The sequence below is a fragment of the Pogoniulus pusillus genome, chromosome Z, assembly GCF_015220805.1.
Source record: "Pogoniulus pusillus isolate bPogPus1 chromosome Z, bPogPus1.pri, whole genome shotgun sequence".
In the NCBI taxonomy this organism is placed as follows: domain Eukaryota; kingdom Metazoa; phylum Chordata; class Aves; order Piciformes; family Lybiidae; genus Pogoniulus; species Pogoniulus pusillus.
In genome coordinates, this window is record NC_087309.1 from 8,885,460 (window position 1) to 8,913,405 (window position 27,946).

At 44.1% G+C, this 27,946-nt stretch overlaps 1 protein-coding gene across 1 annotated transcript in view; it reads left to right on the forward strand.

Moving 5' to 3' along the window:
* Positions 1 to 27,946, forward strand: part of CPLANE1 (ciliogenesis and planar polarity effector complex subunit 1) — an 85,634-nt gene that overhangs the window by 14,318 nt on the left and 43,370 nt on the right. The window contains exons 10-23 of the mRNA XM_064176883.1: positions 761 to 913; positions 2,808 to 3,568; positions 7,224 to 7,405; positions 8,491 to 8,571; positions 9,891 to 10,055; positions 13,887 to 14,060; positions 16,560 to 16,788; positions 17,471 to 17,604; positions 19,333 to 19,550; positions 19,833 to 19,997; positions 22,915 to 23,044; positions 24,830 to 24,930; positions 27,452 to 27,613; positions 27,774 to 27,882. Of these exons, the coding sequence (XP_064032953.1) occupies positions 761 to 913; positions 2,808 to 3,568; positions 7,224 to 7,405; positions 8,491 to 8,571; positions 9,891 to 10,055; positions 13,887 to 14,060; positions 16,560 to 16,788; positions 17,471 to 17,604; positions 19,333 to 19,550; positions 19,833 to 19,997; positions 22,915 to 23,044; positions 24,830 to 24,930; positions 27,452 to 27,613; positions 27,774 to 27,882 (2,764 nt within the window). The remainder of the gene's footprint in view (positions 1 to 760; positions 914 to 2,807; positions 3,569 to 7,223; positions 7,406 to 8,490; positions 8,572 to 9,890; positions 10,056 to 13,886; positions 14,061 to 16,559; positions 16,789 to 17,470; positions 17,605 to 19,332; positions 19,551 to 19,832; positions 19,998 to 22,914; positions 23,045 to 24,829; positions 24,931 to 27,451; positions 27,614 to 27,773; positions 27,883 to 27,946) is intronic.

Consider the following 27,946-nt stretch of genomic DNA (forward strand, 5'->3'; position numbering starts at 1 on the left):
TAGTGCTGTGTGCATGTCCGTGAGGTCTTCACCCGAGGTTATCAGTTAAAACTTGCTTCAAGCACTTTTTGTTTATTTTTCTGACACTTCCAAATTGAGCTAAGTTTGGAAGCAAGACCTTGTGTTTGCTGGTGGAACACAACTTAGTTTGTATTTTGGAAGTTTGGAGATTTCACTTGAATTTAAGGAGAAACTGCTTCTGGGTGACAAAGCAGTAGAGCAAGCTGCCCAGAGAGGTTGTGGAGTCTCCTCCATGGGATTTTCAGGACCTTTCTGCATGTATGCCTGTGCAACTTGATCTAGGCGACCCTGTGCTATCAGAGGGATTTAGGTCAGTAATCTCCAGAAGTCCCTTCCAACCCCTGCCATTCTGTGATGCTATGATTGATTGATTTGGAGAAGTGAGTTATGATGATATTGATGTATAATCTGTAAGAGGATTTCAGGAGTTAAAGAGGTGCATTACCAATAAGAATGTAAACTTTAGGATTGTTTCAAGTATCAGGAAAGATTCTGTCAGCATGAAACAAAATAAAGTTGCCTAGTACTGAGAATATTGTACATAACTGAAGCCTGATCAAATGCTGGTTTTTTTTCTGTGCCACATATGGCTGCTGACCTGCTCTCCCTTTCTGTGTGGGACTTTGAAACTGAAGTTTTTTACAGAAAGGACCAGTTTCCTTCTTTCGTTTAATAAGTGGCTTGATCTTACTAGAGATAGATAACATGTTTTTTGTTCTTTTGGGTTTTTTTCCTTTAGTCTAAAGGGCGACCTCTGTGTTTACAATCACTGTTGTCTTTAAAAGCCAGCCTTGTAAATCATGCTCAAAACCAAAGTTCCATCTTCTCTACTGTTCCAAAATTCCTGGAAGAGGACACAACCGAAATCAGTGAGAAAACCATGGACTACCTGGTACTTAGTAGCATTTTTCCATTTATAATAATGCAAGGGATTTAATGGTAACATTCTAATTGTAAAGAGTCTGCTTTTCAAATAACACAGGTGTATTTTTCGTATTAGGTATATTTTAAATAATTCAATATTGGTTAAATGGTCATTTTTGTTACGGGTGTGAGGAATGTGGCTATTTTTCCTAGGTGATACTTGATACTTACTTTAAAACATTCCTTTGAGCAGTCCATTAGCTTTTTGAAAAAATGCTTAGTAATCTACATATGGTAGAATGGTGCCACATCCAGGTGGCAGCTGTCACTAGTGGTGTTCCCCAAGGATCAGTGCTGGGCCCAGTCCTGTTCAATATCATTATTGATGATCTGGACGAGGGGATTGAGTCCAGCATCAGTAAGTTTGCCGATGACACCAAGCTAGGAGCAGGTGTTGATCTGTTGGAAGGTAGGAGAGCCCTGCAGAGGGACCTGGCCAGGCTGGATGGGTGGGCAGAGGCCAATGGGATGAGATTGAACAAGGCCAAGTGCAGGGTTCTGCCCTTTGGCCACAACAACCCCAAGCAGCGCTACAGGCTGGGGACTGAGCGGCTGGAAAGCATCCAGGAAGAGAGTGACCTGGGGGTACTGGTAGATAGTAGCTGAAGATGAGCCAGCAGTGTGCCCAGGTGGCCAAGAGAGCCAATGGCATCCTGGCCTGCATCAGGAAGAGTGTGGCCAGTAGGACAAGGGAGGTTATTCTTGCCCTGTACTCAGCACTGGTCAGGCCACACCTTGAGTGCTGTGTCCAGTTCTGGGCCCCTCAATACAAGAGAGATGTTGAGATACTGGAACGTGTCCAGAGAAGGGTGGCATGGCTGACAAAGGGTCTGGAACACAAACCTTATGAAGAGAGGCTGAGGTAGCTGGGATTGTTTAGCCTGGAGAAGAGGAAGCTCAGGGGTGACCTCATTGCTGTCTACAACTACCTGAAGGGGGGCTATAGCCAGGTGGGCGTTGGTCTCTTCTCCCAGGCAACCAGCAACAGAACAAGGGGACACAGTCTCAAGTTGTGCTGGGGTAGGTCTAGGCTGGATGTTAGGAGGAAGTTCTTCCCAGAGAGAGTGATTGGCATTGGAATGGGCTGCCCAGGGAGGTGGTGGAGGCACCATCCCTGGAGGTGTTGAAGCAAAGCCTGGCTGAGGCACTTAGTGCCATGGTCTAGTTGACTGCCTAGGGCTGGGTGCTAGGTTGGGCTGGGTGCTAGGTTGGCCTGGATGATCTTGGAAATCTCTTCCAACCTGGTTGATTTTATGATTCTACATATATATCAGTTTATTGTAGTTTACTACTTCACATTATAATAAACTGTCATGTTACACTACTAGATGTACTGAGGCTGTGTGTTGTTATCTTTAGTAAATAAGATACCCTCAGTTTTAGAGGATTCTTACATCGATTTGAAATGCACAGATATCTTTTGGAAGAGTGGCTCTGTGATCAAAGCTGCCGTGTAGTCTTCACAACTCTGTTTCATGGTTTTCGTTCTTGATTTATTCTTTGAGGTATTTGAGCTTTTGTTGAATGGCTTTTTCGTGTCTGGCAAAGTATATTCCTCATACTCCAGGCTTAATGAAGGACAGTTTCACTTTCTGATGTGAAAACTACTGCTCTGCTAGCAGTGTAGTTTTTATGTTGTTGTTAAGTAATTTAATTTCTGTCTGCACAGCTGTTCCAAATATCCATATTTATTTTGAAGTCTAGATGAGACTGCTGTGAATTAAACTTTGGTAGCAATTAAGCAAGTAAATGAAGCTTGAAGATTTAATTGTGAGACTCACTAAATGATGATTCCTTTCAAAATGCTCTCTCTCAACAGATTTGAATTAAACTGTTGATTTGGGTATTTTTCTGTCATTCAGGATTATGAAGAAGAATCAGGTGATGAAAAGAAGTTTTGCACTATCCCTTCCAGTTTTTATAACCAAAGAATCCATTCATTTGTTGGTAAAGCTGACAAAGGCCATTTAGAATTTGCATCAATGTTTGATACTATCCATGCAAAAGACAATATCGAAGAGAAAGATAAATTACCAGTGGAGCTATGTTCCATTCAGAAAAACCTCCTTGCTGCATGGCACATAGGGATTTCAAAAAATAAGGAAGTGGAAGATACATTTCTGGATTGCACAGTGAACTGCATTATCCATTTTTTCAACGTCCTTCAATTTGCAAACCCTCCTTTGCTAAACCAGGATGTGTCTTCAAAAGAATCTGGGAAGAACAGTCACTGGATGCATTGTGTGATAAAATATTTTCAGCAGTATTTAACAGTTTCCTGCTGGCATTCCAGAGCCAGTCTGACAAGGCACGTGGCAAAGCTGACATTACAAACTTTGAAACTGATGCTTACACGGCAGCAAGATCAGTTGTTCTCAAAAAATCTTTTGGCGTGCTTCCGTCTTTTGAAAATGGTTTCTCACACTCTAAGCAGCATGTGCAAACTACAGTATGAACTTTTTATTGCGTCTTCTGATGGTAATAATCTTGTAGAACTTGACTCACTCACTCTGCCTGTTTTTCAAGCTCTCGACGACACTATTACGCAACGGTTTAGCTCACCGAAGTCTTTGCTCAGAGAGCCTCCCCGAGCGGTAAACCATGATGCAAAAATGGAAAAAAGGTATGAATAATCTTTGCATGTGAAAAAAAAACAAACATATACAGGCTAATGGGGCTCAGTTTGCACAGGTTTATAAAAGGCAGGCCCTGCCTGACTAACCTGATTTTCACAGTATCATAGTATCATCAGGGTTGGAAGAGACCTCACAGATCATCAAGTCCAACCCTTTACCACAGGGCTCAAGGCTAGACCATGGCACCAAGTGCCACGTCCAATCCTGCCTTGAACAGCCCCAGGGATGGCAACTCCACCACCTCCCCCGGGCAGCCCATTCCAGTGTCCAATGACTCTCTCAGGGAAGAACTTTCTCCTCACCTCCAGCCTAAATCTCCCCTGGTGCAGCTTGAGGCTGTGTCCTCTCGTTCTGGTGCTGGCCACCTGAGAGAAGAGAGCAACCTCCTCCTGGCCACAACCACCCCTCAGGTAGTTGTAGACAGCAATAAGGTCACCCCAGAGCCTCCTCTTCTCCAGGCTAACCAATCCCAGCTCCCTCAGCCTCTCCTCGTAGGGCTGTGCTCAAGGCCTCTCACCAGCCTCGTTGCCCTTCTCTGGACACGCTCAAGCATCTCAATGTCCCTCCTAAACTGGGGGGCCCAGAACTGGACACAGTACTCAAGGTGTGGTCTGACCAGTGCAGAGTACTGGGGCAGAATGACCTCCCTGCTCCTGCTGACCACACCATTCCTGATGGAGGCCAGGATGCCACTGGCTCTCTTGGCCACTCCGACCCCTGCCTGTATCTCTGCATGGGGTTGTTGTGGCCAAAGTGCAGCACCCTGCACTTGGAGCTATTGAACCCCATCCCATTGGACTCTGCCCATCTGTCCAGGCGGTCAAGGTCCCACTGCAGAGCCCTTCTGCCCTTCAACCCAGTCACATCTGCTCCCAGCTTAGTGTCATCTGCAAACTTGCTGATGACTAACTCCATGCCCTCATCCAGGTCATCTATGAAGATGTTAAAGAGGATGGGGCCCAGCACTGATCCCTGAGGGACACCACTAGTGACTGGCTGCCAGCTGGATGTGGCACCATTCACCACCACTCTCTGGGTCCAGCCCTCCAGCAGTTCCTAACCCAGCACAGAGTGTTGCCATCCAAGCCATGGGCTGACAGCTTAGCCAGCAGTTTGCTGTGGGGGACAGTGTCAAAGGCCTTGCTGAAGTCCAGATAGACCACATCCACAGGCCTCCCCACATCCACCAAGCGGGTCACCTGATCATAGAAGGAGATCAGGTTGGAGAGGCAGGATCTGCCCTTCCTAAACCCATGCTGGCTGGACCTGAGCCCTTTGCCATCCCTCAGGTGTGCTCTTATCACCCCCAAGCTAACCTGCTCCATCAGTTTCCCTGGCACTGAGGTCAGGCTGACAGGTCTGTAGTTCCCAGGTTCCTCCATCTGACCCTTCTTGTGGATGGGGACCACGTTGGCAGTTTCCAGTCTCCTGGGACCTCTCCGGTGAGCCAGGACTGCTGGAAAATGATGGAGAGTGGTGCTGCCAGCTCAGCTGCCAGCTGTCTCAGCACTCTTTTATGGCAAAGTGACCCACTTAGCAGATATGGAAAAAGCTGTGGATGTTGCTTGCCTGGACTTCAGTAGAGCTTATGACAGTGTATCATACAGCATTCACCTGGGGAAACTGGCTGCTTGTGGCTCGGGTGGGTGAACACTGCTGAGTTAAAAACTGATTGGATGGCCAGGACCAAAGAGTAGTTGTGAATGAAATTAAATCCAGTTGGCAGCTACTTGCAACTACAAGTGGGGTTCTGCAGGCCTTAGTATGGGGACCAGTTCACTTTCTTTATCATTGGTCTGGATGAGGGGATCGAGTGCATTTGCAGATGACAGCAAGTTGGGCAGGAGTGTTGATTTGCTTGAGAGGTTGGGGATATTTACAAAGAATCTTGACAGGCTGAGTCCGTAGACCAGTCAGTGGTATGAAATTTAGCAAGGCTGAGTGCCAGGTCCTGAGCTTGGGTCAGGGTAACCTCTGCTACCAATGCTAGCTGGGGGGTAAAGGAATTGAGAGCAGCTCTGTAGAAATGGACTTGGAGTTGGTGTATGACAAACCTCAGCCAGGAATGTATGCCTACGGCCCAGAATGCCAGTTGCACACTCATCTGCATCTGAAGAGTGGCCTGCAGATTTGAGGGAGGTGATCCTTCCCCTCAGCTCCACTATGGTGAGACCTCACTTGGAGGTCTGCTTTCAGTGAAAAGGTACCCTCTGTAAGGATGCCAGTCAGCTTCAGCAGGTCCAGAGGAGGGCCACAAACATGGTGTCAGGGAGCTGGAGCACCTCTCCAGCAAAGACAAGCTGAGAGAGTTTGGGACAGCCTGGAGAAGAGGAGGCACCAGGGAGACAATATAGCAGCCTTCCAGTACCTGAAGAGGGCTTACAGGAAAAATGGGGAGCAACTATATCAGGGAGAATAGTGGTAGAACAAGGGGTGATGATTTTAAACTGAAATGGGTAGATTTAGGTTAAATATGCAGAAGAATTTTCTTATGCTGCAGGTTGTAACACGCTGGAATAGGTTGCCCAAAAAATCATGCATTCCACCTCCCTGAAAGTGTTCACTGCTAGGCTAGATGTGGCTTTGAGCAATCTGCTCAAGTGCAAGATGTCCCTGCCTTCATCAGGGGAATTGAAGCCAGATGACCTTTAAAGGCTTCTTCTGACTCAAACCATTCTGCTATTCTGTGAAATTTAACCTACAGTAAAGTACATTTCTTCAGTAATCTTAAACTGTAATTAATAGTGTTCGTTGCAAATTATTGTCTTGGAGTAGATAGTACAGGTTTTTGATGGATTGTGCTCCAGTGAGCACTGTGCCTATGACTGACTCTGTGCAAATAACTGAAGCTACAGTGCTAGAGAATCTGGAGACGTGTTGCTGCTCTGTGCGAGTTTTCTCCGGTCCCTGGCAGTGTATATTTGCTTGTACCAGCAAACTTGATATCTTGGTACATCTAACAGTACTGTGCTGAGCAGCAGGGCCTTACTGGCATCATAAACACACTTTGCAGTTTTTGTTTTTTTATCTTTCCTTTTCTGTGTCATGCTTTCATTGTATTTTTAGTTAATTTTGTTTATAAAGACACTTGATACCTGTTTTGAGATGTTTTGGGTTTTTTTTGTGAATTTCCCCTGTATTTTAGATAATGATATTAATTTGGTGTGTATTTGACTAATTGAAGTAGATTGCTGCATTTACATAAATTTGGAAGAATTGATGTTGGTGGAAAAAAAAAGGCAGAAAGCATTTTTTTCCCCTCGTTGAGGTCAAATAGAGTAAACTATGTGCTAACACAACACATGGTTTACTCGTCAGATACTGGAAAAGGAGAGATTGAAACTAGATGTTAGGAAGAAATTCTTTACAGTGAGGGTGGTGAAACACTAGAACAAGTTGCACAGGGAGGTTGTATATGCTCTCTCCCTAGAGGTGTTTAAGGCTAGGCTGGATGAGGCCTTGAGCAACCTAGTGGCAGGTGTCCCTGCATGTGTCAGGGCATTGGGTGATCTTTGAGGTCCCTTCTGACTTAAACCATTCTATGATTCTATTCTATGATACATAGGCAAAACACAAGAAAGTAATTGATATACCTAAGTAATTTTTTATTGTTTTCATAATTCTACATTTCTTGAACTACAGGTTGGTTGTACTGTGGCAGTTACTGTATAAGAGAGTGGTTTGGTATCAGATGCAGCTGCAAAGAAAAGTGAACATGAATGCAGAAGAATCTGTTGTGTCATCACTTTTAAGTCATATACAAGCAACAATCCAGTCTTCAGGAGTGACCTTAGAACAACATTTGAAGATTAATTCTTTGTCTGGTTAGTATGGATGTTGGGTAGTTGTGTGGTCAACTGAGTAGTAGGAAAGTTAGATCCAACCCAGTGACAACCAGTAACTGACCACTAGATGTGAAAAAGGTTATGTGGAACTTTTCCTACAATGCTTACAAGAACTCTTACATACTTTATATCTCAATACACCTGTAGACTATATAATCATCTTTAGAGCTTGTTGAGCAAAACAAAAAAGCTACTGACTTCAGTTTGCTTTAACCTGGAAAACCCAAATACAGGATCTGAATTCTGATCTCGTTTGTGCTGTACTATTTCGTTGGCCATCAGTGCCGATTGTGATCATCTTGTCTCTTACTGAACATCATTGCAGAAATACCATTTATTCCATGTGATCACTCTGGGCGTGAGCATGTCATGTACATGAATGTGGTCAGCCTGAACTGAGCATCTAATCTAGTGTAAACTAATGTAATACAGTTACTCTAGTATTTTGCAAACAGCATGTAATTGTAGCCTAATTTCCTACCAGTTACTGTCAAATGTTCATAAGCAGGGTAGAGGGGCAAATATGTCCTTGTCTTTTCTTCTGTGATAGCACTATTTTAATTATTTTCCCTTCTCCTTTGCTCAAGAGTTGTGTTCTTTTACAGTTATCTTTCTGTCAACACATTTAAGAATTAACCAGTGGGAATAAAGGTGGAGAGGTGATGTTTAGAGAGATGAAATGCATAGTGGTCCATAGCAGACCTGTAGCTTTTACTCTAAAATAGAATATAAAAGATGTTAAATAACTTTGCAGCTACTTTTGCATTGCCAAAACATCTCCCACTCCTAACCTCGTTACTGAAAACCTTGTAGAAGTGATTCTAACTTGTATTGGGGTTTATTATTTAATAAGTAATGTACCAATTAAATAAGAGAAGGGTTATTGAAAGCCACCTACCAGGTGCTCAAACCTTGTATTTAGCTCTGAGAATAGAAATGTTCTGGAGACTCATATATTTTACTCTGCTTTATAAATCTGTCATACAGAAGTAAGCACAAATGTATTTGTACATGTAAAACTAACTGTGTAGAGCTTTTAATTTGTTGCATATGTGACTTCACAGGTGAGGAGAAGTTCCTTTTAGGCTCATACAGAGAATGTGTGGACATCTGGAAAAGATCTCTTTGTGAAATCAAGGCAAAAGGTAAGGGATAAAATCTCTTTTTGATGGTGGAGGAGTGAGTTACATGATCACTTTATATAGTTAATTTGTGACTCTCTATTTGCCATTAAAAAAAAAAAGGAGAGTAGATATGTTAAAGAGGAATATTTGAAATTAAACTGGTATTTGCATGAAGACTAGTAGAAACTTTAGCCTGATTACTCTGAGAAACTTCAACACATTTCTATTTCAGTATCCAGTGTTTTCTTGCATACAAGTAGTTGGTAAAAAACAGCCCTCCTAAATATGTTTATTGCCAAGACAATATAAAAAAAGATGAACAAAAATCAATTCCTGTAGTAGCTGTAAAATCAAAAGACTTAATATCTGGGGAGAAACAGGGCATGTACAAGACAATGAAGGAATCAGGCCCAGCTAACATGGGTTTAGGAGAGGAAGGTCCTGCCTAACCAATATGAGCTCATTCTATGCCTGATTGATGAGAGGAGGGCTGTGGGTGTGATCTACCTACACTTCGACACAGTCTCCCACAGCATCCTCCTGGCAAAGCTGGCAGCCTATGGCTTGGACAGGTGCACCCTTCACTAGGTTAAAAACTGACTGGATGACTGGGCACAGAGAGTGATTGTCAGTGGTGCTGCAGCTTCAGACCATGCCTTCTCATCTTGTCACAAGTTGCCTGGGAGGAGAGCCTGATCTCCACCTTACCTCAACTTTCCTTCAAGTAGTTGTAGAGTGTGATAAGGGCTCCCATGAGTCTCCTCCAGGCTAAACAGCTCTATCTCCCTCAGCCTCTCCTCATCAGACTTTCCCTCCAGCCCCTTCACTAGTCTTGTGGCTCTCCTCTGGAACTGCTCCAGCACCTTAATAATCTTTCTTGAAGTGTGGAGCGCAGAAATGCACACAGTACTCTAGGTGAGGTCTCAACAGTGCCATGTACAGGAGCAGAGTTAAGAGGGCATAGCCTGAAGCTGCACCTCAGGAGGTTTAGTTTGGATGTTAGGATGCACTTCCTCATGGAAAAGGTAATTAGACACTGGAATGGGTTGCCCAAGGAGGCGGTGGAGTCACCATCCCTGGAGGTCTTTAAGGAAAGATTGGATGTGGCACTTGGTGACATGGTATAGTCAATGTGGTGGTGGTGGGTCATTGTTTGGACTTGATGATCTCAGAAGTCTGTTCCACCCTCAACAGTTCTGTGGTTATCTTTCTTCTCACAGTATGTATTTATGTAGATAGGTTTCTGAAGAGGGAGAAACTAATACCTTCAAACCTGCTGTGTGTGTCGTCATGTTTGTTTTTTCTAACTTGACCTCTGCCACTTTTTTCTCTTAATGCAGGAGGAAAAAGATCATGTTTTCTTCAGAGTAGATACTATCTTGCAATATTATTTTGCCATCTCTATCAATATAACTTGCTTGAAGCTCAGGGACTTTGTGATCATCTGGTAGGAGAGATTCTAAGGCGGTCACAGCTCTCGGCGACGCAGACGGAAAAATTTTCTGGTATGTTTATGCTGCATAAAAGTGTGATACAGTGTGATGGTACTGTCTGCTTAACCTAGTTTGCTACTTCTGTGCCATCCTATACACTTGATAGCATACTTCTTTCTTTACACAGACTAAAGTCTGTTTTCATTGATTTAAAAGATCTTTCTCTGATCCTCAGATGTTTTCAGCTGTACTTGTTAAAGTGTTTACAGAGCTTTCATTGTATAATTCAGAGTGAAAGCAAGGCCTGTTAGATGTTTTTAGGTTCAAATCTCAAAGAAAATTTAAGGAAAGAAAATAATAAGAAAATTATGTGATTTTATCGTATATTGATTTAAGATGTTATTTTTATATAACATGATAAAGTAGTGGATTTTACACTGGTCACCAGTCTTAAATTGGGCAGTAACTATTTGTATTCAGTTAGAGTATAATATCTAAATGTCCCTAATTTAAGCTTTTTTTTTTTTTCCACTCAGTGCTGATCTAAATTTAGATACTAGGAGTCCATCTCTAGTCATTAAAAGTCTTGTATAAAAGTCTTTAGATACTAATTTAATGTGTAATCAGTGTAGAAGATCGGGTTCTGTATGTCCTGAAAGCTTGTCAAGACGTTAATACCCTAACTGTCACATTTTTAAAACATAGAATCATAGAATCAACCAGGTTGGAAGAGACCTCCAAGATCATCCAGTCCAACCTAGCACCCCTGTCCAATCAACTAGACCATGGCACTAAGTGACTCATCCAGGCTTTTCATGAACACTTCCAGGGACGGTGCCTCCACCACCTCCCTAGGCAGCTCATTCCAATGCCAATCACTCTCTCTGCAAAGAACTTCCTCCTAACATCCAGCCTATACTTCCTCTGGCACAACTTGAGACTGTGTCCCCTTGTTCTATTGCTGGTTGCCTGGCAGAAGAGACTAACCCCCACCTGGCCACACCCTCCCTTCAGGTAGTTGTAGACAGCAATGAGTTCTGCCCTGAGCCTCCTCTTTTCCAGGCAAAACAACCCCAGCTCCCTCTGCCTCTCCTCATAGGGTTTGTATCACAGTATCACAGATTCTGTCGTCCTGCTCTGGCAGGGGGTTGGACTTGATAGTCTCTGAATGTTCACAGTGTCACAGTATCATCAGGGTTGGAAGAGACCTCACAGATCATCAAGTCCAACCCTTTACCACAGAGCTCAAGGCTAGACCATGGCACCAAGTGCCACGTTCAATCCTGCCTTGAACAGCCTCAGGGATGGCGACTCCACCACCTCCCCGGGCAGCCCATTCCAGTGTCCAGTGACACTCTCAGGGAAGAACTTTCTCCTCACCTCCAGCCTAAATCTCCCCTGGTGCAGCCTGAGGCTGTGTCCTCTTGTTCTGGTGCTGGCCACCTGAGAGAAGAGAGCAACCTCCTCCTGGCCACAACCACCCCTCAGGTAGTTGTAGACAGCAATAAGGTCACCCCTGAGCCTCCTCTTCTCCAGGCTAACCAATCCCAGCTCCCTCAGCCTCTCCTCGTAGGGCTGTGCTCAAGGCCCCTCACCAGCCTCGTCGCCCTTCTCTGGACATGCTCAAGCATCTCAATGTCCCTCCTAAACTGGGGAGCCCAGAACTGAACACAGGACTGAAGGTGTGGTCTAACCAGTGCAGAGTACAGGGGCAGAATGACCTCCCTGCTCCTGCTGACCACACCATTCTTGATGCAGGCCAGGATGCCACTGGCTCTCTTGGCCACCTGGGCACACTGCTGGCTCATGTTCAGGCAGGTATCAATCAGCACCCCCAGATCCCTCTCTGTCTGGCTGCTCTCCATCCACTCTGACCCCAGCCTGTATCTCTGCATGGGGTTGTGACCAAAGTGCAGCACCAGCACTTGGAGCTATTGAACCCCATCCCATTGGACTCTGCCCATCTGTCCAGGCAGTCAAGGTCCCTCTGCAGAGCCCTTCTGCCCTCCAACCCAGTTACATCTGCCCCCAGCTTGGTGTCATCTGCAAACTTGCTGATGACTGACTCGATGCCCTCATCCAGATCATCTATGAAGATGTTAAAGAGGATGGGGCCCAGCACAGATCCCTGAGGGACACCACTAGTGACAGCTGCCAGCTGGATGTGGCACCATTCACCACTATTCTCTGGCCTCATCCCTCCAGCCAGTTCCTAACCCAGCACAGAGTGTTGCCATCCAAGCCATGGGCTGACAGCTTAGCCAGCAGTTTGCTGTGGGGGACTGTGTCAAAGGCCTTGCTGAAGTCCAGATAGACCACATCCACAGGCCTCCCCACATCCACCAAGCGGGTCACCTGATCATAGAAGGAGATCAGGTTGGAGAGGCAGGATCTGCCCTTCCTAAACCTGAGCCCTTTGCCATCCGTCAGGTGCGCTCTTATCACCCCCAAGAGAACCTGCTCCATCAGTTTCCCTGGCACTGAGGTCAGACTGACAGGTCTGTAGTTCCCAGGTTCCTCCATCTGACCCTTCTTGTGGATGGGGACCACGCTGGCAGTTTCCAGTCTCCTGGGACCTCTCCGGTGAGCCAGGACTGCTGGAAAATGATGGAGAGTGGCTTGGCCAGCTCAGCTGCCAGCTCTCTCAGCACCCTGGGATGGATCCCATCTGGTCCCATGGACTTGTGGGTGTCCAGGTGGCTCAGCAGGTCCTGAACTAATTCTTCATGAATTTCCAGGGGAACACACTGCTCCCTGACCCCATCCCCCAGTTCAAGAGGCCACTTGCCTCCTCCTCCCTCCTTGCTGTTGAAAACTGAGGTGAAGAAGGCATTCAGAACCCCAGTCTTTTCTTCATCATCAGTTATAGTGTTCCCCTGCTGGCACAGTAAGCAGTGGAGGCTCTTCTTGCCCTTCCTTTTAGCATTGATATATTTATAAAAGTGCTTTTTATTATCTTTCATGGAAGTGGCAGCCTAAGTTCTAGTTGGGCCTTAGCCTCTCTAATTTTTCTCCTGCATAATCTGGCTATCTCCTTAAACACATCAGGAGAAGCCTTCCCCTCCTTCCAGAGGTGATACACCCTCTTTTTTCCCCCCAATTCCTTCAGGAGCTCTTTGCTCATCCAGGCTGGTCGCCTTCCCCGCCGGCTCATCTTTCGGCACATGGGAACTGCCACCTCCTGTGCCTTCCAGAGCTCCTGTTTAAAGTAGGTCCAACCATCCTGGACCCCTTTGTTCTCAAGGACTGCTGCCCAGGGGACTTTGGAAATAAGTTTCTTAAAGAAATTGAAGTTTGCCCTCCGAAAGTCCAAGGTGTAGGTTTTGTTCTAGTGCCTCCCTATCTCCCTGTATATTGAAAACTCCACTAACTCGTGATCACTACACCCCAGGCAGCCTCCCACTGTCACATCTCCTACCAGCACTTCTCTGTTGGAGAGCCCTGGTGCCCTTCTTCTCAATTTCATCCCTGGCAGCCTGTATTACCAGCAAAGGCCCCTCACCAGCTTTGTTGCCCTTCTCTGGACACCTTCCAGCATCTCAACATCTCTCTTGAATTGAGGGGCCCAGAACTGGACACAGGACTCAAGGTGTGGCCTGACCAGTGTCGAGTACAGGAGAAGAATAACCTCCCTTGACCTACTGGCCACACTGTTCCTGATGCAGGCCAGGATGCCATTGGCTCTCTTGGCCACCTGGGCACACTGCTGCCTCATCTTCAGTCTACTATCTACCAGTACCCCCCAAGATCCCTTTCTGTTTGGCTGCACTCCAGCCACTCTGTCCCCAGCCTGTAGCACTGCTTGGGGTTGTTGTTACATGTTTTATAAGCTGTGATTAAACAGTTCTAGCATTCAAATCTAAAATTTTCCTCAGTGTTTTAACTTTATACTTGTCTTTTTAGATGCCAAGTATTTTCAGCACGAGCTGTGGATGATAACAGATGTGCATACTGAAACTGCTATGACTGTGATTCGATCCATGGCACGATTCATGGCCGCTTATTTCACAAATCAGCTACTGTATATCTTCCCTCCACACAGTGTTGACATCCTGCATCCACTTCACATCAAACAAGGTATTGTCTCTAAGACCAGTTTAATTTGCTGTGATTATGTACCAGTATTTTGCATGTGTGTCAGTGCTATCTGTTACACTTTAGCTTGGTGATTTACAGTTTCAGCACCATTAACTGTAAAGATAAAATAACTGGGTTTTTTTATGTGTGTGTGATTAATATTTTTAAGTCTCTTGATTATTGAAAATACTTTTGGTAGTTGGTAGTTTGATGTGTGTGATTGCATGATGTCATTCATAGAACAGAATGAGAATCATTTAGGTTAAGAAGAACCTTTTCAGGTCATTTAGTCCAGTGATTAACCTAGTGCTGCCAAGTCCAGCATTAAACCATGTCCCCATGCACACATCTATACAACCTTCAAATACCTCAAAGGGTGATGACACATTCACTTGCCTGGGCAGCCTGTTCCAGTGCTTGACAACCCTTTCAGTGAAGAAGACTTTTGCACTGTGCTATCTAAAACTCCCCCACCATGACTTGAGTCAATTTCCATTTAATTTCATCCTATCACTTTTCAATTGAGAAGAGAGACCTACACCCTCTTCAGTACAATCTCATTTCAGGTAGTTGAAGAATGCAATAAGGTCTCCTGTCAGGCTCCTTTTTGCCAACATGTGGCTCTAACTGACTTTGATCCTCCCAAAAGTGCTCAGCGAATCATTGAATTGAATCTGTGATATGGTGTGACCCAAACCAAAAAGTCAGAGGAAGGCATCTTTTCTTATTTGATAGTGAAGCTTTTGACAAACAAAATGCTTCAGACACTGCTTCAGACAGGCTGGTTTGTGCTGAACCCAAGTGGTACTTGTTAGTTAGAGTCCTGATTTTCAGTGGTTTTCTGGAAATTACCACAGCGAGTGGTTTGCACTTTAGGTTTCAGAGATAATTTTTAACAATTATTTAATAATCCATAGGAATGGCAACTTATTTGGAAGTATTCTACCAGCAAGTTAATGTTGAAGAAAAATATCTGGCTTATAATATTAATTTACTTTTATTTTTTATTATTTGATTACATTTACTAATGTTTCTGTACTACAACATTGCTGGGGGATAGGTTGGACTGGATGATCTTGGAGGTCTCTTCCAACCTGGTTGATTCTATGATTCTATGGTACATACTCCTCAAGGTATTTTGAATGATTTAATTCATCAGCTTTCAAGATAAACAGAAAATAAGACCTTGATTTTAGTACTTGTGTTAGTCAAGGATCCATGTAGTTGAGGAGACAGTGCACAAGCTGGATTAGTGTGAATATTTCCCTAAATACTGTCACTGCCTCAACAGCAAACTGAAAGTTTGAGAAAAGAAAATTATTCCTTAGAGTTAATGTTGACCAACATCTCTCCAGAAAAAAAACAAGAAAATAAAATGCTGAAAATCAGATCCAAACTGCAAGAAACAAAGAGATACTAAATTTATACTCAGTTTAGCTTGATGCTTTCTCTTAAAGTAGGGTACCGTTTATGCTTTCTCAAAAACACATTGTGACTTTCTGTCTTACACAGTAAGCAGCACAATGAGTGCAAACAGCATAGGTACACTACCAGAACTCAGAATTTCTCATTATCTCAGGCATACCCTCTGGAATATCCTGAAAATACATAGCATACTTCTAAGTGTTCCATCAGTGAGATTAAGTCTTAATAGTAGGACTAATCCAAGAATTTTGCATCTGCTTGTATATCCCACATTATGCATCAGGAACAGTGTGGCCAGTAGGACAAGGGAGGTTCTTCTTCCCCTGTACTCAGCACTGGTCAGGCCACACCTTGAGTCCTGTGTCCAGTTCTGGGCTCCTCAATTCAAGATTGATGTTGAGGTGCTGGAACGTGTCCAGAGAAGGGCAACAAAGCTGGTGAGAGGCCTGGAACACAAACCCTGTGAGGAGAGACTGAGGGAGCTGGGGGTGTTTAGCCTAGAGAAGAGGAGGCTCAGGGGTGACCTCATTGCTGTCTACAACTACCTGAAGGGAGGCTACAGCCTGGTGGGCATTGGTCTCTTCTCCCAGGCAACCACCAATAGAACAAGGGGACACAGTCTCAAGTTGTGCTGGGGGAGGTCTAGGCTGGATGTTAGGAGGAAGTTGTTGGCAGAGAGAGTGATTGGCATTGGAATGAGCTGCCCAGGGAGGTGGTGGAGTCACTCTTGCTGGAGGTGTTGAAGCAAAGCCTGGCTGAGGCACTTAGTGCCATGGTGTAGTTGACTGGCTAGGGCTGGGTGCTAGGTTGGACTGGATGATCTTGGAGATCTCTTCCAACCTGGTTGATTCTATGATTCTATGAAGTAGAAAAGTACCCTACACCAACCTCACTGTTACGTCATTGCATAAGCCACGTCTGTCTGCTGCATCTAAACCTTATAGTGTTCTTCTTAATCTTATCAACTGCACACTGGAATGAATCCAGAAGCAATGAGAACATATAAATCCTAGATAATTCATCTCAGGACATGCATATTTACTTAAACTTTTAAAATGTTTTTTTGTGTCGTAGACTTTCCTTCACGTATTATACCTCTGCAACAGTGTTTGGTTACCAGAGCTGTCAGGGACCAGAACCTTTCATCTGTGTGGACAGCAGAATATGCACTTGATTTGTTCTTTATTGGTGGACTCATTCCAGAAGCTGTGTGGTTAACACACAGACTTGGGAACTGGAAACTGTCTGTTTCCATTGGTGTCGCCTACCAGTTGTATTGTCAGAACTCAGATGAATTGTTAAGGTAAATACAAACTTGGAAGTAGTATGCTTCATTTTTTTATTGTGATGCTGAGGCCTTGAGCAGGCTTGCCTGTTTGGGAGATGTCCCTGCCCATGGCCAAGGGCTTGGAACCAGATCACGACATCACAGGATATTAGAGGTTGGAAGGGACCCAAGGAGGTCACTGAGTCCAATGCCTTTGCCAGTGCAGGGCTACACAATCTAGCACAGATCACAGAGGAACACATCCCAACAGGCCTTGGAAGTCTCCAGAGAAGGAGACTTCACAACCTCTCTGGGAAGCGTGTTCCAGTGCTCTGTGACCCTTACAGTAAAGAAGTTTCCCCTTGTGTTGAGGTGGAACCTCCTGTGCTCCAACTTAAACCCATTGCTTCTTGTCCTATCACACAGACCAAGTGCGAAGAGTCTGTCTCCCCCCTCTCCTGACCAGCCCTCAGATGTTTATAAACGTTGATGGTCTTTAAGGTCCTTTCCAACCCAAACCCATTCTATGAGTCTGTGATTTGCATGAAGTTTATTGTGACAAGGTATACCTTTTGCCTCAAAAATTCATATACCCAGACTCTTACTAGTTGTAGGAACTAACATGTTAAGATTATTTATCTTGTCTTAGATACACGTTTAAGAGAATTTAATGAGAAAATCTTTGGGGCTTACCTTGAACAGTTTCTTGCATTTTCAGATTGAAAAATACAGAGTGTCATCTGCCATTGAGCTTATCACCAGTGCATACTTTTCAGGAGAAGTTGAAATCTCTGTTAGGCCAGCCAGCTAATTCTGAAGCAGCAGGATGTATTAAATACAAGCAGTTCACAGGTAAACAAAATTATAAATAACTGTGTTTATTTTTCTGTATTATTTCACTGCATATTATTTCTACACTGCCTTAAAAAGAAATAATTACCTCTACTTCTCCAATGTGTGCTTTACTGTTATAACGTATTCACATATTTGGTTTTTGAGAGGTTTGGGTGTTGGCAACTATCATTCTAGAAACAGGCTGTATTCTTCATGATTACCATCCAAAACACTATTTCATTATATTTGATACTAACTTCATTTTGGAAAAATGGGAAGCTTCATTAGAAAAAAAAATACCCTGAAGCAAATGTGAATGTATTAACAACAATCTTTATAGTACTGGCCACACAAATCAGCAGCTGCAGACATGCTCAGCACTTGCACAGACAGTGGCAACAATCCCATCTTGTTATCCTGACCAGCAAGGCAGCTAGAAAATCTGATCCATACACCTATATGTACAGTGTGTGTCTCTCCAGTAGCTCGGCTTAGACACCATTGCTGATGTCTGCATATATGAGCATCCAAAGCCCCAGCCAAGCTCCATTATCAGGAGCAACCTGTAGGTGCCCTCTTCACCCTAAAATGCACACATTGCCTGTGCTTGCTCACAGTAGCTGGCCTTGAACATACAGTCCATTCAGTAGCTTGCTGGTGAGGGATCCTCAGTGTTTCCAGGTGCATCAGAAAGACACACTGTCTTTTTGGCAGGTGGTCATGACTCCCTTGGTTGCTCCAATATTCAAATCCCCTTGTCACAGACAAACACATCTCTGGCAGTTGGCCAGAATGCCTCTAATCAGTGCCAACTCCTATGGTCTCACACTTGGAAAATTGAGATACACATACCCCTGACCTAGGGTGTTTCATCTGCTGTCAGGTACCCCAACTTGATAGTTACCAGCACTCGTGTTCACCTTAATAGCTTCACTGGCTGTAGTTGCTAGCACTGTGGATAAATGGGTACACTGACCTGTGGTGCTATTCCATTTGCTGATGCCTAACTTGACTTAATTCCAGTCTCTACAGTTGCTGGCATCTCAAAACACAAAAGCTTTCTGGCTTGTTGTCCTGCTCTAGTTTCTGGAGCTTGAAATCCTATACAAAGACTAGAACTGGGCTGACAGGGCCCAGCAGAGGTGCCATGCCTTTTGGTTTGTTTCCTAAAGATCTTGTAGCAAGCCCTGTGCTGTTTCACATTGCTTTTCTGCATCCTGTAGCTTGTCCTTTCCTTGACAGTAATTCCTTTGAAGCCCAAAAGGTACTCGTTGGTTGTTCTTGATGAGTTTCATACCTTGACACTGGGATGACTTCTGGGAAGAAGTGGAAAGATTGTCTGAATATGTAATTTGCTGTTGTGCATCTCTGGCCTTGTAGAAATGAGTCTTTCATGGGTTGATTTTTCTACTATAGAAAGACAGTAATGGTAAGAGAGTTGTTACAGTCATTATATAGTGTACTTAGTTTATGTCTACTTCACAAGAATGATTTGCTAGAGTTTTATGCCAAGCAAACACATGGCTGACAAGTCAGTTTTCTATCTAGAAAGCAAATAGCTTCCCCCATGTGTGGCAAAACTTAATAATTAAATGCTCTTTTCAAAGGTGAGAGATCTTGTCTTAAAGCAGGTAGATGTGATGATAGATTGTAATAGCCAAATAAAAATTCTGAGAATATAGCCTCAAATTTCAGAATGAAGGCCATCTATGAATTGAGTCAGTTGCTGTGTTTAATGTTTTATAGATCCTATTGAAGAAGAAGATGCAGACGTTCTTTATAGTTCAGTGCAGGAACTATTGAGAGCAGCAGTTATGGCAGATATTGACATTCTCTCGGAGACATTTCGGCTTTTGGTGGATTCTGCCAAGGATCTTAGCAGAAAATTCTATGGTTTAGTTCCAGATGGGCTTTATCTTCCAGCCCCACCATTATACTGTCCTCAGCCAGCATCTGTTGGTGAAGTAAGCATGCGTGATAACATTTTTTTGGCTTTTTGTTTGAATATGTTAATGAAATAGTCATGATCCTTATTCTTGTGCCTTTTGGCTCATTTTTCTGTCTTTTTTTATCCTGTCTATTTATCTAAGTATATGTGCCTCTGGGTTTTCTTTCTATAAAAGATCTGTGTTCTATAGAAGGGAAATATCTTTAGGAACAGAAACAATGCTTAGGTCATGTGAAATATTGTCTATGTCCTTTCTAATCTGGGGGCTTGTTTCTGTCTTTGAATTTTCATATTTCAGGCAGACTGCAATGACATTCTTTTTAAACTTGAGAGAGAAAGTCGTCAGAAAGTATCAGGAGTTCTTCAGCGAATGATCTTGCTCTTCCGGGCTGCTTGTTGCTCCTGCCCTGCAGCACAGTGGTATATTGCACAACTGAAGTGGGCAAGGAGAGTTATGCAAAAAGTAAGCACTTAACTTGTTTGGTGTTGTTTTTTTTGTTTTGTTTTTTCTTAACTTTGGTTTGGGTTTTTTGGTAACTTGATTATCAGGCATAAGAATTGCTATAAAGCTTGCAGCTGTGTTGCAAAGGCTTTCAGTCTCACTTGAAATTTGATGTAATGTTTTTTACATTTTGCCTTCTACTTTTACACTCCATCTTCAGTTCTTTTGAGACAACTAAAACTTACAGACATAGGCTACCACTTCACTAGATGCCTCTCCTTCTAGTTGTCTTTCCATACCCACTTTGTAGCATACAAACTAATTTATTTCTCTATTGGAAAGGCACAAACTGATTTTTATTAGGAGATGCAGCTACTAGTTGGAAACATATGCAGAGGGACATAAATAGGCTGGATGGGTGGGCAGAGGTCAACAGGATGAGATTTAACAAGGCCAAGTACAGGGTTCTGCCCTTTGGCCACAAAAACCCCAAGCAGCGCTATAGGCTGGGGACAGAGTGGCTGGAGAGCAGCCAGGAGGAAAGGGACCTGGGGGTACTGGTAGACAGTAGGCTGAAGATGAGGCAGCAGTGTGCCCAGGTGGCCAAGAGAGCCAATGGCATCCTGGCCTGTATCAGGAACAGTGTGGCCAGTAGGACAAGGGAGGTTATTTTTCCCCTGTATTCAGCATTGGTCAGGCCACACCTTGAGTGCTGTGTCTAGTTCTGTGCTCCTCAATTCAAGAGAGAAGTTGAGGTGCTGGAACGTGTCCAGAGAAGGGCAACAAAGCTGGTGAGGGGCCTGGAACACAAACCCTGTGAGGAGAGGTTGAGGGAGATGGGGGTGTTTAGCCTGGAGAAGAGGAGGCTCAGGGGTGACCTCAGTGCTGTCTACAACTACCTGAAGGGAGGTTGTAGCCAGGTGGGGTTGGTCTCTTCTCCCAGGCAACCAGCAATAGAACAAGGGGACACAGTCTCAAGTTGTGCCGGGGGAGGTCTAGGCTGGATGTTAGGAGGAAGTTGTTGGCAGAGAGAGTGATTGGCATTGGAATGGGCTGCCCAGGGAGGTGGTGGAGTCGCTGTCCCTGGAGGTGTTGAAGAAAGGCCTGGATGAGGCACTTAGTGCCATGGTGTAGTTGACTGGCTAGGGCTGGGTGCTAGGTTGGACTGGATGTTCTTGGAGGTCTCTTCCAACCTGATTGCTTCTGTGATTCTTTGTGTTTGTCTCTCTGACTTGATGCCTGAATATATATATATATATAGCAGGGCATGATGCTTACTTCAGATGAAGTAGCCACCTTAGTGCACAGGGCACAGAAGGGGGATCTCATTCTACTCCTGTTTTTTATTTGCAGAAGGAAAAAAAAAAGCTCGGTATTTATTGATTAAGAAAACTCTAAGCTTACAGAAGTTTTTTAAATCATTGTTAACATGGTCACTCAGAAAGTTGACTTGTGGCAGAAAGGAGTGTGGGGGGGTGTATCTCTGTGTGTCTGCCTTCTTTCACCCTTCTTCCATCAGCACTCATACACTGCCTCAGATCAGGAGTTGGTCTGACTGACACGTATTTCCTTTTTTTTTAACTCATGGTGTGCTTCCATGCTTAATGCTGGCATGCAAGGGTGATCCGAAGTACCAGCTGAAACAGAAGGAAAGTAGTCTGCCTTGATGGACAGTAGCATGGACTGCTGTGGATGAAACTGGTTTCTTAATTGTGTTCATAGTTCATAGAATCAACCAGGTTGGAAGAGACCTCTAAGATCATCCAGTCCAACCTAGCACCCAGCCCCAGCTAGACCATGGCACCGAGTGCCTCATCCAGGCTTTTCTTGAAGACCTCAAGGGACGGTGCCTCCACCACCTCCCTGGGCAGCCCATTCCAATGGCAGTTCTTACACTTTGTTGCTCTTGTGTTTCATAGTAATCATGAGTATCATTGAGTGCATTCTCATCAGGTTTGCAGATGACTCCAAGCTGAGTGATGTAGTTGACATGCCTAAGGGATGGAATGCATCCAGAGGAACCTGGATGAGCTAGAGAAGTGAGAGCTCATGTGGTTCAACAAGGCCCAGTGCAGGGTGCAGCATCTGGTTGAGAGCAGTCCCAGTACCAATCTGGACTGAGAGATTAAGGGATTCAGAGCAGCCCTGCTGAGAATGATTGGAGGATACTAGTAGTAAAACTGGGCATGAACTGCCAATGTGTGTTCACGGCACAGAAAGCCAACCATATCCTGGGATGCCTCAAGCAGGATGAGGGAGGTGACTTTGCCCCTCTACTTATCCTGGGGAGATGTCACCTTGATTACTGCATCTAGCTCTGGAGTCCTGAGCACAGAGACATGAACGTGCTGAGAATGTTGTAGCTGAGGCAGTTGTGGTCTTTCACCCTAGAAATAAGAAGGCTCCAAGGAGACCTTATTGTGGCCTTTCAATACCTAGAAGGGTCCTAGTGAAAGAAGGGAAGTATTTTTATCAGAGCATGTTGCAATAGGGCAAGAGGCAATGGTTCTAAGCTAAAAGGGGAGATATAGATCACATATACAGAAGAGATTTTTTTTATGGTGAAGGTGGTGAAACATTGGAACAGATTGCCCACAGAGGTGGCAGATGCCCCATTTCCAGAAACTTGCAAGGTCAGGTAAAGCCTCTGAGCAACCTGATCTAGTTGAAGATGTTCTGTGGGGACACTGAAGGAATTTGGACTAGATGAGCATTAAAGGTGTCTTTCAACCCAAAGTATTCCATGATTGTTTTTGTACCAAAGCTCATGCTAAACATATTTCTTTAAATGAATTCTCAGAATACTGATTTGAAGAAAGTGAAAAGGCAACTTAAAGGGAATTCTACTGATCTTGACAGTATTCTGCTAATAACCAAGAGGCCACTTTTTGTTTGCATTTATATTGTTTGTTTGTTTATTTCTTTTTACTATCTATAGATTCGAATGAAAGGATCTCTTCCTTCACTGAGTCCATTCCCAGAGACTTTGCTTCATTTCTGTACTGTTTCCTGTGGATCTGCATCTTTTGAAGGCCAGCAGTTTGATGATACTACCTGTAAAATTCTAGGTTTGTATGCAATAGAGTAATACAAAGCTGGGAAAAATAACATAAATGACATTCTGCAGATGGAAAGACACTGTTTTGAAATATGACACTGCTGTGTGTGCAGAAACACACTCCCTTTATGTTTTTTATGTTAGTTATCAAAACTCTTCAACTGCAGGTAGCTGCTCTTAATTGCTGTGTGTGTTACAGATCATATCTAACAGATGTGAAAAAGAGATGGGACTAAAGAGCTCTAGCTGCAAAGCCCTGCTGAAAGACTTAGTTTTTGTCTTTAACTTCTGTTAAGATAATGTTAATTCCTTTCTTCTAGCTGTCGTGGAGGGGTTTTCTCTATTCCTTCCCTGTTAGGGGGAGGTGAGAAATGAATTTGAGGAGGTTTTGATTTTTTATAAAATTATTTATTAAAATTAATATTTACAAGTTTATATCACCCTCAACCACTATGAAATCCAGGGTTCGTTTGCAAAGTTGTGAAAATAGCTTGGGATATTTACAGGGATTGATTATTAAGAGGAAATATCAAATTATCAACAATTATTGACAGAAAGAAAGATTTCTTAGGCTTAATGCCTCTTAACAACTCTAGTGTTTGCCCAGCAAGGGCTGAAACTGGGTGTACTCTTTAGATAGAGACAACTTATATTACAAGAGAATTAAAGCTTACGAATGTGTGGAGCTCTTAAGTATTAATCATTAATCACCCTTCCGGGAATCTGCCTCAGCTTGTGCATCAGTCTCTGGGGACTTGATGGAGCTGGAGATTTGTCCCGGCTTGCAAGGGGAATTGATAAGGGTTTTCCCAGTCTCTGGGGTAACAGTATCTCTCTAACCTTCTCTCCTGGGGTGATCTCTGCCTCGGTGCTGCAGCTTCTGAAGCTGTGTGTGTCCAGGGATGATCAGCTGGCAGGTTTTTCCCGATGCAGGAGAAGGATCTGTCCGTGCAGCTCTGACACAGTCGGGCAGCTAGCAGGCTGCGTTTGCAGGTTTGCAGACCATCTGGAAAGGGGTCTGCTGGCTCTGGCTCTTTCCAGAGTTACAGAATAGCTGGCAAGTAGTATTTATGCCAGGCTGCAGGGTCTATGCTGTGCTGCAGGGAGATTTAACTCCGCAGGTGAATCAAGATAGCTCTAGGCTTAGGCAGGGGTCTCTCGGCTCCCCATATATGTATGGTGCAGGCATGAATGTGCTCTGCTTCTCAGAGGGCTTGCAGATAGCTTGGCTGCGCCTTGAGATCAATGCATGAGGTCTAAGCCTCTGTAATGCTTGCAAGTGAGTCAGGCCTGATCCTGTGTCTAGGCCAATGCAAGCAGGTCAGTGCAGCAGGATGCTGCTGTGGATCAGAGCTGAGTCTATATGCTCTAAGCTCTGAACAGGAAAACAGTCTGGATGGTCTGATTGGACTGAACAGGACTGAACGTCTGACCACGTGCTGCTCTTTATAGGCTCTGGGGCTGAGATTCATGGTTCGTTGGACATCTAAAATGACCAATCAGATTGGCAGTAAGCCAAACCTTGCCCCAATAGGCAGTAGAGACATGCCTGGACCCTCCCAATAGGGGATTACCTGCCCGGACCTCAGAGGTACACGAGCTGGGCATGTGTGTGTTTTGCAACTTATTTGCTGCCTCATGGGTCCTGGCAGTAGAGCATGTCTGGGCATGTAGAGGCATAGAAAAGCCTCAGTTTTGGGGCTGCTGCCCCTCCACCACACTAGCTAAAAATTGTAAGATGTTTAATTTCATTTACTTAAATAGAACCTCATCATACTGCATGTTTCTGACCTAGGTTGGTTCAGAGAGCTGTGTGCATTGTGTTGGATGTTTCATGTTCGTGACAAATTATCCAACAGCTGTAGGCAATATCAAACTGCAAGGGAAGATCATAAGGTAATTATGCTACTAAAAGATAAATTTTAATAACATATAAGAAAAATTCTAAAGTGCTCTTGGCTGAATATTTCTAGAACTATTATTTGTTTAACAAAACAAAATTGGCATAGTGCTGTAATGTGCTGTACGTATTTGATGCTAGAGTAGTGCTGTCCATGTGAACTAGGTCTTTATAGTATTTCTTTTGGGCTTTTGCGTGATATTTAACTCAGGTAGTTGCAGAGATACTGCCAAAAAAGTAAGTTTCTGCCCTTGTTGTCTACTAGTGGTAATGTAGTCAAACACTAGATTATTGGATTTTCTACACTTTTGGGTTTTCTATACTTCTACCCTTATCAGTTGATGCAAAAATTCAAGGAAGAAAAAGAAAAAAATCACTAGCATGACATGTCATACATTTTTTAACAGTACAGATGATGATTTTTGCCCTGTCTAGTCCTGCAATTCAGCTATCCTGAGCAAAGATTGCTTTTTTTTAAAAAAACAAATCCAAAATTACTCCCTGCCAGAAAAATCAAGCTTCAGCTAAACAGAGGGGCTCTGTTTCATAGAATCATAGAATCAACCAGGTTGGAAGAGACCTCCAAGATCAGCCAGGCCAACCTAGCACCCAGCCCTAGCCAGTCAAGTAGACCATGGCACTAAGTGCCTCAGCCAGGCTTTCCTTAAACACCTCCAGGGACAGTGACTCCACCACCTTCCTGGGCAGCCCATTCCAATGCCAATCACTCTCTCTGCCAACAACTTCCTCCTGATATCCAGCCTAGACTTCCCCCGGCACAACTTGAGACTGTGTCCCTTTGTTCTATTGGTGATTGCCTGGGAGAAGAGGCCACCCCCCACCTGGCTACAACCTCCCTTCAGGTAGTTGTAGACAGCACTGAGGTCACCCCTGAGCCTCCTCTTCTCTAGGCTAAACAACCCCATCTCCCTCAGCCTCTCCTCACAGGATTTGTGTTCCAGGCCCCTCACCAGCTTTGTCACCCTTCTCTGGACACCTTCCAGCATCTCAACATCTCCCTTGAATTGTGGGGCCCAGAACTGGACACAGGACTCAGGGTGTGGCCTGACCAGTGCTGAGTACAGAGGAAGAATAACCTCTCTTGTCCTACTGGCCACACTGTTCCTGATGCAGGCCAGGATGCCATTGGCTCTCTTGGCCACCTGGGCACACTGCTGCCTCATCTTCAGTCTACTGTCTACCAGTACCCCCAGGTCCCTCTCTGCCTGACTGCTCTCCAGCCACTCTGTCCCCAGCCTGTAGTGCTGCTTGGGGTTGTTGTGGATGAAGTGCAGAGCCCTGCACTTGGCCTTGTTCAATCTCATCTCATTGGCCTCTGCCCACCCATCCAGCCTGTCCAGGTCCCTTTGCAAAATAGTAGAATACTCTGTTTTTTCTGTGACATGTTTTTGTAGGTTTCAGAATTACAGAGTTAATTCCTCTATACTAGAGGAGTCCAGGGGGCGGACCCAGGAAAATGTGATATTGTTACTCAATCTCCTAATTCTTCTATCTCTTTATAAGCTGGCAGCAAGGCCATCTTAGGCTCCTTTTCTCCCTCTTCTGCCTGCTGTCTCTGGTGGGAGCTACTTATCTGGTAACCATGTAGAGAGTAGGCTGGTTTATGGCCTGTGGAAGGCTGTTAAGGCCTAAAGGGCAGCAAAGGTGGTGGGTGCGGCAGGACCAGTGGGGATTGTAGATTGGTTGGGTTGGGGGGATGGTTTAAGGGGGTTGTCATGTATCCTGTATGTGCTCTCTAATTTCTCTGTATCTTTTTTTTTTCCCCAAATATAATTCTGTATTTCCAGTTCGAGAGCATTCCAGTTTTACTTTCATGGGGGAGTAAAATTATTCTGTCTGCTCTTTAAACATTTGTGCAACAGTGACAAATGAGTTGGAAACTGCTGATTTTTTTTTAGAGTAAACTGATCCATTTCAAAATGGAATGGGCTGCCCAGGGAGGTGGTGGAGTTGCCTTCCCTGGAGGTGTTAAAAAAAAGACTGGTTCCATGCCATGGTCTAGTTGATTGGACAGAGCTGGGTGCTAGGTTGGACTGGATGATCTTGGAGGTCTCTTCCAACCTGGTTGCTCTATGAAAATCCTCTTGGCTGGCTTAAATATCTTGCTCCCAACAAAGAATTTATGATCACTTTAAGTCACAGTAAAATTGTTTACCTCCGTTGGTAATTCAGCATATTATGAAAGTTAGAGCTAGTCTGGCCAAATCCTCGAGTTTTACTACAAATGACTACACACAGACTCTTCAAAATGTTAATGGAGTTACATTACAAGATGCTCTTTTTTCTGTTTTTGTTTATAATGTAAGTTTTGAGGCATTACAGCCTTCATCTATCTCCTAGCATTGTATACTTCTTGGTCTGGCAGTTAAGGTAGAGGTTTTTGTTTTCTATTGGCTAGGGAAGAATCACTACTATTTGCAGTGTGTAATAATTTAGCTGAAATACATTGTTTGTGCCAATTTATGTTTCTATAGCAAGGTGGGGTTTTACTTTCAGGATTCGAAGAAGAATGAACATGATGCCTCCACAATTCAGCAGTGTCTGAAAGCAGTGGAATGGGCTTGTCGAATGCTGCCTTTCTGCAGGTTCATGAATGCTGAAGAATTAGTACAAGATGTCATTTTGAGTCTGCTTGGAGAATTGCCACCGGTGAAACAGGTAGGAGACATTAAAGAGAGGCATAACCAAAGCACTAGCTGTTACCACAAGTACTTCTTGTAAAAGCTACTGGTTAGACTTTCTAGTGCTTCAGTGTTCTTTTGGAAATGGTACCTTAGTGGCATATTGTCTACTTGAAAAGATACTTTATTCTGTGCAGGTGGCAGAGATTTTTGTGAAAGCATTTCCTAATCCTGAAGATGTAAGAGTTCAACTAAGAGATAAATACCATGGGCTTCATCAGCGACTCAGACACAGCAGTGTTAAAGGTAATGTGCATCTTTCGTTGGGAAACAAGAAATGAACTTTTTGCTTTACACTATTTATAAATTA